Source organism: Siphateles boraxobius, unplaced genomic scaffold (assembly GCF_051911475.1).
Source record: "Siphateles boraxobius isolate OS27281-9 unplaced genomic scaffold, OSU_SipBor_1 12, whole genome shotgun sequence".
Classification (NCBI taxonomy): domain Eukaryota; kingdom Metazoa; phylum Chordata; class Actinopteri; order Cypriniformes; family Leuciscidae; genus Siphateles; species Siphateles boraxobius.
The window spans coordinates 18711689-18726041 of record NW_027508722.1 but is presented as its reverse complement, the minus strand read 5'-3'; the positions used below and the strand labels follow the sequence as shown (position 1 = coordinate 18726041).

Genomic DNA, 14353 nt, shown 5'->3' with positions numbered 1-14353 from the left:
TAGCATTTCCGCCTCCGTTGATATTGTATTTTATGCTTGAATGATCATTAAACAAATACTGTTTTTTTCCCCAAGCAATGTTTCAAACTTGACTGCATTATATGAAGGTGTAACAAATAGAATGCTGTACCCTGTTTAGTTAAGTGATTCCTCTACATTCATTTACAGTGAATGTAGAAAACCTTGATAAGCAAACTGGTTTAAGCTATTTTTCACCAGTAGGATAGGTCATGCAAACCGATCAGCTGTGCTGGTAACTGATAACAGAAATAATCAATTAAATGGAATGAAGATTTGTCTTTGGCTTTGAACCTGTTTCCTTAAATGCGCACATTCATGATTTTCCTCTGATTCATTGTGCATCAGAATTTGTGCGTCAGTGTGTTAGAAAAGATAAGAGATTTGGGGCTCCTAGTATTTTGTGACGCATTCAAAAGTCATTTTTAAACCATTTGTGTCGATTGTGACCTCTCTCATGGATTTTTCCAGATGTACATTTCTGATATGTAAGATATGTAAAAACCTTATATGCTCAAAATGTGATTATCATCTTACCACTGCAGTTGCATGATCTGACCTGCCTTCTGGACATAACGTGACCTTTGACCTCTGGAGATTCATCTGAATCTCTCAGCTGAAGCTGGGCTGCATCAAAGACAAATATTGAAACATCAAATATTCAATAAATCATACATTTTAATTTAAAAAAAAACTTTTGAAATATATCATATTGCAGGATTTAAAGGAATAGTTTACCCAAAAATTAAAGATGTTTTGAAAAATGTTGGTAACCAAACAGTTGATGGAACCCCATTGACTTTCATAGTATTTCATACTTTTTTCATATGGAAATCAATGGGGTCGATCAACTGTTTGGTTGACCATATTCTTCAAAATATCTTCTCGTGATTTCAGAAGAAGAAATTAATTCAGGTTTGGAACAACTTGAGGGTGAGTAAATGATGACAGAAATTTCATTTTTGGGTGAACTATCCCTTTAACAAATGTAATTTAACAGCTAAATGCAAAATGCAAAACAAGCAATATATTTTTGGTTTGGTTTGTAACATTACAACGCAATATAACATAACAGCTAAAAAAATATACATATACATATAGCATACCTTTAATGTAATTATATTAATTAATTATTATTATTTTTACCTTGACAGTGGATGTTAGTGGCAATCACCAGAGCAAAGGCCAGCAGAAGCACCTGGAACTTCATCGTTCTCACAAGCACTTAGAAACAAAATGAGAAATACTGTCTAAAAGAATGCCTTTAAGTCTTCAAGACTCCTGCTTTTCAAGAGAACTCTGTATTCAAATCTAAGGTTACACAGTATTTATAAGAGAAAGCTCTGATTTCTGGGTCTCAAAAGCCACATCTGGTTATGCCCCAACTTGCTGGATAGAATTTTAGAAGTGAAGTGTGAATGAATTGCTGACAGCATTTTTTTTTAAAAGCAAAATACAGTAACTTGCTGGCAACTTTTGCTGCCAGTACTGTACTGTAAAAATACAAGAAAATTGTTAACAGTGCAGACACAGACTCAGACACAGACACAGACACAGACACACACACACACACACACACACACACACACACACACATACACACACGCACGCACGCACGCACGCACACACACACACACACCCTAAGAGAGTCATTTTTTATGGGAGTCTGGCTGCACTGTATGTTTTTGATTCACTAAAAAGAACCGGCTGATGAGTGTCATTCTGGAAATCAGACTAGTTATACTGTATATTTTTGATTCCCTAAAAATTACTGATTCATACAAGTCATTTAATCAAGTTAAACCAGTCGTGCTGTATGTTTTTCATTCACCTAAAAGAACTGGCTCATGAGAGTCATTTGTTTGGGGAAGCACACTACACTGATTGCACCATATGTTTTTGATTCACTAGAAAGAACTGGTTCATCAGAGTCAGTTGTTCTTGAATTGGACTACACTGTTGCAGTGTTTTTTGTTTGTTTTTCGTACACAAACACAGAGACAGTTCAATAGAAAGTAATTTCTTGCTAAAATGTTGCAGTACATTTATTTTCATATGACATCACATTCGATACAGACCACAAACTAAAAATCATTAAAATGAAGATAATTCAAATGAAGATTACTGTTAAACGCGACCCTAGAAGGTACATAATAACACTATTTACAACACAATGAGATGGACTAATACAATATTCTGTACACTCTACAGAGCCCATCACTTCAGTGGTAGTGACCCCTGATCGTCTCATTCCTCTGGCTTCTCAAAGTCTGCAGCTCAAATGTGATGTGATCGGTCACTACAACAAAATCCACTGGCTTCGAGACAGCCAGAATTTCCAGCAATCAGACGGAGTTACATTTTCGGGAGATAATACAACTGTGACCTTCAAATATTTGAAGACCGCTGACGACGGGCAATATCAGTGCGTCGCCACAAACCTATTGAAAGAGCAAGTCAGTGAACCATATGGTCTTGTCGTCATCTGTAAGTAATATAAAAAACATACATGTTTAAAATATAGCTATAAGCAGCAATTAAGGGGCCAAGCATAAAAGTAAAAAAATAAATCAATTTGAACTACTATGTCATAATTGGTATCATTGTGCTCAGTATTACTCAGTATTCAAAAGCTATTAGCATTTTTGAAATTTCTTTATACTTTTGAAGGTGGCTGTCTCAAAACTTTTTGAAACGATGACATAACAGCACGTTTCATAACACGCTACTGTGTTCATAAATCATAGCATTTTACTACACAATTCAAAATGGCCGACATGGAAAAAAATGGGTGCTGTTTGTGATTTTTGGTCACCCTGTTCAGAAGTTACAAGTTAAAAATATAATTTTGTCATATCTCATATTTCATCTTAATACAGCAAATCGCTGTGGAGCTACAGCCTCACGTCCATTTTGGCGTGCTCTTTGTCGAATTTGTTAATTTCTCAACTGTATGAGAACGGTTGGGTCAGGATGGTCTGAAAGGTGCCCTTCAGTGCTTGGCTCCTAATTACTATGATATAAATCTGACTTTAAAAGACTTGTTTTTTGTACAAACTTAACCTCTTTGTGTTTACTGAACAGTTGGACCACAGAGTGTGCAGATCATTGTTCGTTCAGGGATTCCCACCAAGTTGGATAACTGGATCGAAAACAACACAGTAGTGGGAAATCAATCTACCATAGAAGTTCCCATAAAGTATATCCTGGGCAGCAATTACACATGTGTGGCCAAAAACCCTTTGACCAATGTGACGGTCTACACCAGCCAAGTCGTCAATGGTGAGCATCAGCCCAAATTCACACAAAACAGTATAGAGGTTAATTGTCCAAATATGCAGAAATAGGAAGTTGTACGCTGTGTTCTTGAAGTAACCATCCTCTCTCTGTCTTTACCACAGAGCCCAATGCTGCTGTCAGCGTCCATGCGAGTGTGTTGCTGACTGCTCTCATCGCTCTGCTGCTCCCTGTGCTGGAGCAATGCCTCTAATACTGATATTACTGTCAGGGTGAACATGGCATTTCTGAATGAGGCTTGTAGATTAGTTGAACTGCTCAAATAAATTTAAACATATTTAAACATTATTGAAAGCCAGGCATAAGCATTTATTAATGGAACACTCTTTTGGCAACTAAAAAAGGGGGGTTACATTTTAATGGAACCATACTGCATTATTTGCCTATATATTTATTTTCTAAAACTGATATATATATATGGTACATTTATTACTATCATTAATTGGACTGTAATTTAATGAATCACCTATTTAATATGCTTTACTCTTAATTAAAGCTGAACCTCACAGATGCAGGATTATTCTGATTTGTAGCTCTTTTTATTAAGCATGATATAAATGATCTCTTTCTGGAAAAAGCACCAAATTCAGGCAAATTACTTATTCAAATTAAATATTACCCTAATCTGTTTACTTCTCAAAGTTCATGTTTCTTATATCTCACAATTATGAAAGGTAATGCCTACTGTGTGATTTATGCATTTTGTGATTATTTAAAAGATCAAAAAATGTGAAATGTTATATATTATATAAATGTTATCTTCTTTATGGAATTAAATAAAAGCAAATTATTGAAACAAACTTCTCTTTTTATTGGCAACCTGTTTTATTTTTAAATGCACTTGCACATCTTTTTCCAATACGTAAATCTTTTCCAATTGTAAAAACTGAACCTAGATCACTGGATAGATTAAATGTTTTGGAATATTACAGATACAAAAGTAGTTCAGTATACACTACTTACTTAAGATATTGTGTAATAGATACACCTATAAAACTGGGGGCGTATTATTTGTGTGTATAGTGACTGAGATTAAATCGGCATACTGATGCCGTTGTTGGCTTTCTTCTGCTTCCTGAGTCCTCCAGTCAACTGTTGGCATTTTTTAGATGTCACCAGTGCTTGAAGTGGGGGAAAAAAGGTGCTGGTACTCTCTTACACTGGCAAATCATAAAGTTTTTCTACTGTGAAAAACAAAACGTGGAGATATTGCTGGTACAACAACAATTTATTGTTATTTATTAACAACATAAATGTATTTAAACAAGTCGTGTGTGTGTGTGTGTGTGTGTGTGTGTGTGTGTGTGTGTGTGTGTGTGTGTGTGTGTGTGTGTGTGTGTGTGTGTGTGTGTGTGTGTGTGTGTGTGTGTGTGTGTGTGTGTGTGTGTGTGTGTGTGTGTGTCTGTGTGTGTGTGTGTGTGTGAGAGAGAGAGAAAACGGAACTCCAAGTCTGCAAGTCCAAAAATACATTTATGGTGAGATACTATGCATTTTATTTAATTAAATGCATTTATGGTAAGATTATTATATTTTCATGTCAATCTGTGTTCATTTTGACCACGAACCATATGCGCTGTAACTTTAATTCAGCACGTGCAGCACAGCAGAAATAGACTCGGTGTGGAAACGATCTCTGCACTGCTGTATAGGCTACAAACCGCTCCTGGAAAAGATCGCCGGAGCGCATCCGCGTGCAGTGTGAACGCTCTAACCTGTTAATACGGGTGCGGAAAAAATATGCACCACATACGCAATGCAAACGGATTATATGTGAAACGGGCTTGACACTGACGCTTTTTCTGTCAGTGGTAGAGTACCGGCTACATGCGAGAAGTATCGGTAGGCAAGAAAAAGTGCAGGTACGCTTAAGAGTAAAATGTAGAAGTGCCGGTACTGCGTACCGGTGAGTACCGCCCCACTTCGAGCACTGGATGTCGCACTCCCCTTCTTCTGGCAAAAAGCTTTCAGCTTCTCTTTGCTGAGGAATCCTGAAAATAAAAGAAAGGAAAATGGATAGGGCTGTCAAGCGATAATTTTTTAAAAACTTATTAATTACACAATGTGGCGATTAATTAATCGAATTAATCGCAAATTAATCGGACATCAGTTTGGCTGAGAAATTACCCCCAAAAGATAATATAGTCAATAAAGTCATTATTGTGTTAAATGAGAAAAGCATCAAATATACATAACTGCCTGTACGTGGTGGCAAATGTCTAAATGACAAAGTCATTAATTGATTCGGTCAAACAGCTAATTCATTCAGGAATGAAGTAAATGGCTCTCTTTTTAATGGGCTAACAGTTCTGCTCTGGCTTTACAGGTTATATCCTCATTGACAAAATTTAGCAAAAGCAGACAATATTGTCTAAAATAAAACACAAAATTAACTTTTTATTTATTGAACTAACATATATCACAATATTAACTTCTTAATTATTGAAGTGTTTTATAAAATTAGTATCACATTTGCACTCGTGCTATTTGGGACAAAAACACCACTTCTGTGATAATGCGCTCATTACTCATGTGATATGCTTAATTATATCATGATTTAAATATGAGACAAACTCATCCAGGAGCATTTACATTACTACAAGTTGTCCCTGTGTTGTCATGATCTGGTCTGTTTAACGTAAAAGACAAAATGGTCTGGGTGAATATAGGTTGCATGACTCACTGTGACGTTGCAGCTCACAGGGACAGTTCTGATCCAGAGCAGTTCTTCTTCCTGTGTAAAACACCACATCAATCAAAATGACAGGACTCTTTCAATTTACACTATACATACTTTTGCACATGTCATGGCAAAACAGTACATACTGATATAGAAAATGTCATATTCTGAATCAAAACTTCCATCATCACACTTTAAGAAGCACACTGAGAGACACTACTACTGGTTAATTGGTAACACATAATTAAGTCCACAAAACAATTCTGTTTTCTACAGAATCGCAAGGATATGCATTAAACGACTGTCATGGTAAAATAAGGAAAGAACGATTAAAAGCTCCACGAAACCGACAGTTTCAAGTGAGTTGTGTAATAAATGTTATTTTCTTTAAGACACTGTTTTCTTTAAGACACTGGGTAAATAAAGCGCGCTAACTGCCAACTTACTTTAGTTAGCAGCATGTTAGCAAAACAATAAAGCATTTCAGATTGTTTTATGAGCAATTTAGCATCAGTTGTCATCAAGATTGAGGAATATTTATGTGTTTACCCCATCTTAGTTTTAATTCATTAATTATTATCCAAAGAAGTTAGCTCAAATTAATATTAGCATTTCCGCCTCAGTTGATATTGTATTTTATGCTTGAATGATCATTAAACAAATACTGTTTTTTCCCCAAGCAATGTTTCAAACTTGACTGTATTACATGAAGGTGTAACAAATAGAATGCTGTACCCTGTTTAGTTAAGTGATTCCTTTACATTCATTTACAGTGAATGTAGAAAACCTTGATAAGCAAACTGGTTTAAGCTATTTTTCACCAGTAGGATAGGTCATGCAAACCGATCAGCTGTGCTGGTAACTGATAACAGAAATAATCAATTAAATGGAATGAAGATTTGTCTTTGGCTTTGAACCTGTTTCCTTAAATGCGCACATTCATGATTTTCCTCTGATTCATTGTGCATCAGAATTTGTGCGTCAGTGTGTTAGAAAAGATAAGAGATTTGGGGCTCCTAGTATTTTGTGACGCATTCAAAAGTCATTTTTAAACCATTCGTGTCGATTGTGACCTCTCTCATGGAGTTTTCCAGATGTACATTTCTGATATGTAAGATATGTAAAAACCTTATATGCTCAAAATGTGATTATCATCTTACCACTGCAGTTGCATGATCTGACCTGCCTTCTGGACATAACGTGACCTTTGACCTCTGGAGATTCATCTGAATCTCTCAGCTGAAGCTGGGCTGCATCAATGGCAAATATTGAAACATCAAATATTCAAATAAATACATTTTAATTTAAAAAAAAACTTTTGAAATATATCATATTGCAGGATTTAAAGGAATAGTTTACCCAAAAATTAAAGATGTTTTGAAAAATGTTGGTAACCAAACAGTTGATGGAACCCCATTGACTTTCATAGTATTTCATACTTTTTTAATATGGAAATCAATGGGGTCGATCAACTGTTTGGATAACCATATTCTTCAAAATATCTTCTCGTGATTTCAGAAAAAGAAATTAATTCAGGTTTGGAACAACTTGAGGGTGAGTAAATGATGACAGAAATTTCATTTTTGGGTGAACTATCCCTTTAACAAATGTAATTTAACAGCTACATGCAAATGCAAAACAAGCAATATATTTTTGGTTTGGTTTGTAACATTACAACGCAATATAACGTAACAGCTAAAAAAAAAATACATATACATATGGCGTACCTTAAATGTAATTATATTAATTAATTATTATTATTTTTACCTTGACAGTGGATGTTAGTGGCAATCACCAGAGCAAAGGCCAGCAGAAGCACCTGGAACTTCATCGTTCTCACAAGCACTTAGAAACAAAATGAGAAATACTGTCTAAAAGAATGCCTTTAAGTCTTCAAGACTCCTGCTTTTCAAGAGAACTCTGTATTCAAATCTGAGGTTACACAGTATTTATAAGACAAAGCTCTGATTTCTGGGTCTCAAAAGCCACGTCTGGTTATGCCCCAACTTCCTGGATAGGATTTTAGAAGTGAAGTGTGAATGACTTGCTGACAGCATTTTTTTTTAAAAGTAAAATACAGTAACTTGCTGGCAACTTTGCTGCCAGTACTGTACTGTAAAAATACAAGAAAATTGTTAACAGTCCAGACACAGACACAGAGACACACACACACACACACACACACACACACACACACACACACACACACACACACACACACACACACAGACACACGCACGCGCACACACACACACACACACACACACACACACACACACACACACACACACACACACACACACACACACACACACACACACACACACACACACACACACACACACACACACGCACACCCTAAGAGAGTCATTTTTTATGGGAGTCTGGCTGCACTGTATGTTTTTGATTCACTAAAAAGAACCGGCTGATGAGTGTCATTCTGGAAATCAGACTACACTAGTTGTACTGTATATTTTTGATTCCCTAAAAATTACTGATTCATACAAGTCATTTAATCAAGTTAAACCAGTCGTGCTGTATGTTTTTCATTCACCTAAAAGAACTGGCACATGAGAGTCATTTGTTTGGGGAAGCACACTACACTGATTGCACCATATGTTTTTGATTCACTAGAAAGAACTGGTTCATCAGAGTCAGTTGTTCTTGAATTGGACTACACTGTTGCAGTGTTTTTTGTTTGTTTTTCGTACACAAACACAGAGACAGTTCAATAGAAAGTAATTTCTTGCTAAAATGTTGCAGTACATTTATTTTCATATGACATCACATTCGATACAGACCACAAACTAAAAATCATTAAAATGAAGATAATTCCAATGAAGATTACTGTTAAACGCGACCCTAGAAGGTACATAATAACACTATTTACAACACAATGAGATGGACTAATACAATATTCTGTACACTCTACAGAGCCCCTCACTTCAGTGGTAGTGACCCCTGATCGCCTCATTCCTCTGGCTTCTCAAAGTCTGCAGCTCAAATGTGATGTGATCGGTCACTACAACAAAATCCACTGGCTTCGAGACAGCAAGAATTTCCAGCAATCAGACGGAGTTACATTTTCGGGAGATAATACAACTGTGACCTTCAAATATTTGAAGACCGCTGACGACGGGCAATATAAGTGCGTCGCCACAAACCTATTGAAAGAGCATGTCAGTGAACCATATGGTCTTGTCGTCATCTGTAAGTAATATAAAAAACATACATGTTTAAAATATAGCTATAAGCAGCAATTAAGGGGCCAAGCACAAAAGTAAAAAATAAATGAATTTGAACTACTATGGCATAAATGGTATCATTGTGCTCAGTATTACTCAGTATTCAAAAGCTAATAGCATTTTTGAAATTTCTTTATACTTTTGAAGGTGGCTGTCTCAAAACTTTTTGAAACGATGACATAACAGCACGTTTCATAACACGCTACTGTGTTCATAAATCATAGCATTTTACTACACAATTCAAAATGGCCGACATGGAAAAAAATGGGTGCTGTTTGTGATTTTTGGTCACCCTGTTCAGAAGTTACAAGTTAAAAATATAATTTTGTCATATCTCATATTTCATCTTAATACAGCAAATCGCTGTGGAGCTACAGCCTCACGTCCATTTTGGCGTGCTCTTTGTCGAATTTGTTAATTTCTCAACTGTATGAGAACGGTTGGGTCAGGATGGTCTGAAAGGTGCCCTTCAGTGCTTGGCTCCTAATTATGATATAAATCTGACTTTAAAGGACTTGTTTTTTGTATAAACTTAACCTCTTTGTGTTTACTGAACAGTTGGACCACAGAGTGTGCAGATCATTGTTCGTTCAGGGATTCTCACCAAGTTGACATGTCAAGCACTGTCTCAGCCACCTGCTGAGTATCACTGGATCGAAAAAAAACCCAGTAGTGGGAAATCAATCTACCATAGAAGTTCCCATAAAGTATATCCTGGGCAGCAATTACACATGTGTGGCCAAAAACCCTTTGACCAATGTGACGGTCTACACCAGCCAAGTCGTCAATGGTGAGCATCAGCCCAAATTCACACAAAACAGTATAGAGGTTAATTGTCCAAATATGCAGAAATAGGAAGTTGTACGCTGTGTTCTTGAAGTAACCATCCTCTCTCTGTCTTTACCACAGAGCCCAATGCTGCTGTCAGCGTCCATGCGAGTGTGTTGCTGACTGCTCTCATCGCTCTGCTGCTCCCTGTGCTGGAGCAATGCCTCTAATACTGATATTACTGTCAGGGTGAACATGGCATTTCTGAATGAGGCTTGTAGATTAGTTGAACTGCTCAAATAAATTTAAACATATTTAAACATTATTGAAAGCCAGGCATAAGCATTTATTAATGGAACACTCTTTTGGCAACTAAAAAAGGGGGGTTGCATTTTAATGGAACCATACTGCATTATTTGCCTATATATTTATTTTCTAAAACTGATATATATATATATATATGGTACATTTATTACTATCATTAATTGGACTGTAATTTAATGAATCACCTATTTAATATGCTTTACTCTTAATTAAAGCTGAACCTCACATATGCAGGATTATTCTGATTTTTGTAGCTCTTTTTTATTAAGCATGATATAAATGATCTCTTTCTGGAAAAAGCACCAAATTCAGGCAAATTACTTATTCAAATTAAATATTACCCTAATCTGTTTACTTCTCAAAGTTCATGTTTCTTATATCTCACAATTATGAAAGGTAATGCCTACTGTGTGATTTATGCATTTTGTGATTATTTAAAAGATCAAAAAATGTGAAATGTTATATATTATATAAATGTTATCTTCTTTATGGAATTAAATAAAAGCAAATTATTGAAACAAACTTCTCTTTTTATTGGCAACCTGTTTTATTTTTAAATGCACTTGCACATCTTTTTCCAATACGTAAATCTTTTCCAATTGTAAAAACTGAACCTAGATCACTGGATAGATTAAATGTTTTGGAATATTACAGATACAAAAGTAGTTCAGTATACACTACTTACTTAAGATATTGTGTAATAGATACACCTATAAAACTGGGGGCGTATTATTTGTGTGTATAGTGACTGAGATTAAATCGGCATACTGATGCCGTTGTTGGCTTTCTTCTGCTTCCTGAGTCCTCCAGTCAACTGTTGGCATTTTTTAGATGTCGCACTCCCCTTCTTCTGGCAAAAAGCTTTCAGCTTCTCTTTGCTGAGGAATCCTGAAAATAAAAGAAAGGAAAATGGATAGGGCTGTCAAGCGATAATTCTTTTTTAACTTATTAATTACACAATGTGGCGATTAATTAATCGAATTAATTGCAAATTAATCGGACATCAGTTTGGCTGAGAAATTACCCCCAAAAGATAATATAGTCATTAAAGTCATTATTGTGTTAAATGAGAAAAGCATCAAATATACATAACTGCCCGTACGTGGTGGCAAATGTCTAAATGACAAAGTCATTAATTGATTCGGTCAAACAGCTAATTCATTCAGGAATGAAGTAAATGGCTCTCTTTTTAATGGGCTAACAGTTCTGCTCTGGCTTTACAGGTTATATCCTCATTGACAAAATTTAGCAAAAGCAGACAATATTGTCTAAAATAAAACACAAAATTAACTTTTTATTTATTGAACTAACATATATCACAATATTAACTTCTTAATTATTGAAGTGTTTTATAAAATTAGTATCACATTTGCACTCGTGCTATTTGGGACAAAAACACCACTTCTGTGATAATGCGCTCATTACTCATGTGATATGCTTAATTATATCATGATATAAATATGAGACAAACTCATCCAGGAGCATTTACATTACTACAAGTTGTCCCAGTGTTGTCATGATCTGGTCTGTTTAACGTAAAAGACAAAATGGTCTGGGTGAATATAGGTTGCATGACTCACTGTGACGTTGCAGCTCACAGGGACAGTTCTGATCCAGAGCAGTTCTTCTTCCTGTGTAAAACACCACATCAATCAAAATGACAGGACTCTTTCAATTTACACTATACATACTTTTGCACATGTCATGGCAAAACAGTACATACTGATATAGAAAATGTCATATTCTGAATCAAAACTTCCATCATCACACTTTAAGAAGCACACTGAGAGACACTACTACTGGTTAATTGGTAACACATAATTAAGTCCACAAAACAATTCTGTTTTCTACAGAATCGCAAGGATATGCATTAAACGACTGTCATGGTAAAATAAGTAAAGAACGATTAAAAGCTCCACGAAACCGACAGTTTCAAGTGAGTTGTGTAATAAATGTTATTTTCTTTAAGAAACTGTTTTCTTTAAGACACTGGATAAATAAAGCGCGCTAAATGCCAACTTACTTTAGTTAGCAGCATGTTAGCAAAACAATAAAGCATTTCAGATTGTTTTATGAGCAATTTAGCATCAGTTGTCATCAAGATTGAGGAATATTTATGTGTTTACCCCATCTTAGTTTTAATTCATTAATTATTATCCAAAGAAGTTAGCTCAAATTAATATTAGCATTTCCGCCTCAGTTGATATTGTATTTTATGCTTGAATGATCATTAAACAAATACTGTTTTTTTCCCCAAGCAATGTTTCAAACTTGACTGTATTACATGAAGGTGTAACAAATAGAATGCTGTACCCTGTTTAGTTAAGTGATTCCTTTACATTCATTTACAGTGAATGTAGAAAACCTTGATAAGCAAACTGGTTTAAGCTATTTTTCACCAGTAGGATAGGTCATGCAAACCGATCAGCTGTGCTGGTAACTGATAACAGAAATAATCAATTAAATGGAATGAAGATTTGTCTTTGGCTTTGAACCTGTTTCCTTAAATGCGCACATTCATGATTTTCCTCTGATTCATTGTGCATCAGAATTTGTGCGTCAGTGTGTTAGAAAAGATAAGAGATTTGGGGCTCCTAGTATTTTGTGACGCATTCAAAAGTCATTTTTAAACCATTCGTGTCGATTGTGACCTCTCTCATGGAGTTTTCCAGATGTACATTTCTGATATGTAAGATATGTAAAAACCTTATATGCTCAAAATGTGATTATCATCTTACCACTGCAGTTGCATGTTCTGACCTGCCTTCTGGACATAACGTGACCTTTGACCTCTGGAGATTCATCTGAATCTCTCAGCTGAAGCTTGGCTGCATCAAGGACAAATATCGAACATCAAATATTCAAATAAATCATACATTTTAATTTTAAAAAAACTTTTGAAATATATCATATTGCAGGATTTAAAGGAATAGTTTACCCAAAAATTAAAGATGTTTTGAAAAATGTTGGTAACCAAACAGTTGATGGAACCCCATTGACTTTCATAATATTTCATACTTTTTTCATATGGAAATCAATGGGGTCGATCAACTGTTTGGATAACCATATTCTTCAAAATATCTTCTCGTGATTTCAGAAAAAGAAATTAATTCAGGTTTGGAACAACTTGAGGGTGAGTAAATGATGACAGAAATTTAATTTTTGGGTGAACTATCCCTTTAACAAATGTAATTTAACAGCTAAATGCAAATGCAAAACAAGCAATATATTTTTGGTTTGGTTTGTAACATTACAACGCAATATAACATAACAGCTAAAAAAATATACATATACATATAGCATACCTTAAATGTAATTATATTAATTAATTATTATTATTTTTACCTTGACAGTGGATGTTAGTGGCAATCACCAGAGCAAAGGCCAGCAGAAGCACCTGGAACTTCATCGTTCTCACAAGCACTTAGAAACAAAATGAGAAATACTGTCTAAAAGAATGCCTTTAAGTCTTCAAGACTCCTGCTTTTCAAGAGAACTCTGTATTCAAATCTAAGGTTACACAGTATTTATAAGACAAAGCTCTGATTTCTGGGTCTCAAAAGCCACGTCTGGTTATGCCCCAACTTGCTGGATAGAATTTTAGAAATGAAGTGTGAATGACTTGCTGACAGCATTTTTTTTTTTTATGCAAACCTCCAAGATCTGGGATGAGGGTTGCCATAATTTTGCCATATTTTCAATGTCCCCTTTGTAATTCAAGCTCTGATGAACCCTCACAGAATTTTTTCTTATTCTTATACCATATCACATTTACAGTATACCTTAGTTCAGTTCAAATGAGACCTATTAAGTCCAGTGCCAAATGTTCTGCATTAGATTGTTTTGCAGGAACCCAAAAGTTCATATTTCACAAAACCTTTCAAAGTCTGATAACATTATGTGGTTACAGTGATTTGTCATGGAAGAAGCATGATGGATGTTCTTGTGAAAAAGCACCTGGAGGTCTGGGTCACATTTGATGAACAACTCAGGACCAAAAAAATAAATTCCTTAACAGCTAAAT

At 35.3% G+C, this 14353-nt stretch overlaps 2 protein-coding genes and 1 long non-coding RNA gene across 3 annotated transcripts; all 3 read right to left on the bottom strand.

Annotated features, from left to right (window-relative positions):
* Positions 1–554: 554 nt before the first annotated feature.
* LOC143713876 (uncharacterized) lies at positions 555–1316 on the bottom strand. The gene is made up of 2 exons (XR_013195322.1): positions 1165–1316; positions 555–645 (listed from the first exon to the last, which is right to left on the bottom strand). It is a non-coding gene; the product is annotated as an uncharacterized LOC143713876 (long non-coding RNA).
* Positions 1317–4347: 3031 nt separating this feature from the next.
* LOC143728367 (uncharacterized) lies at positions 4348–7920 on the bottom strand. The gene is made up of 5 exons (XM_077219353.1): positions 7760–7920; positions 7153–7242; positions 5996–6046; positions 5217–5303; positions 4348–4436 (listed from the first exon to the last, which is right to left on the bottom strand). The coding sequence occupies exons 1-5, from the start codon at positions 7821–7823 to the stop codon at positions 4348–4350; spliced, it is 381 nt and encodes a 126-aa protein (XP_077075468.1). The 5' UTR covers positions 7824–7920.
* Positions 7921–8733: 813 nt separating this feature from the next.
* On the bottom strand, positions 8734–13903 carry LOC143720296 (uncharacterized). Its single transcript, XM_077209860.1, has 4 exons — positions 13675–13903; positions 13068–13157; positions 11910–11960; positions 8734–11217 (listed from the first exon to the last, which is right to left on the bottom strand). Exons 1-4 carry the CDS (start codon positions 13736–13738, stop codon positions 11084–11086), a joined length of 339 nt encoding a protein of 112 aa, XP_077065975.1. The 5' UTR covers positions 13739–13903; the 3' UTR covers positions 8734–11083.
* Between the last annotated feature and the right edge of the window lie 450 nt (positions 13904–14353).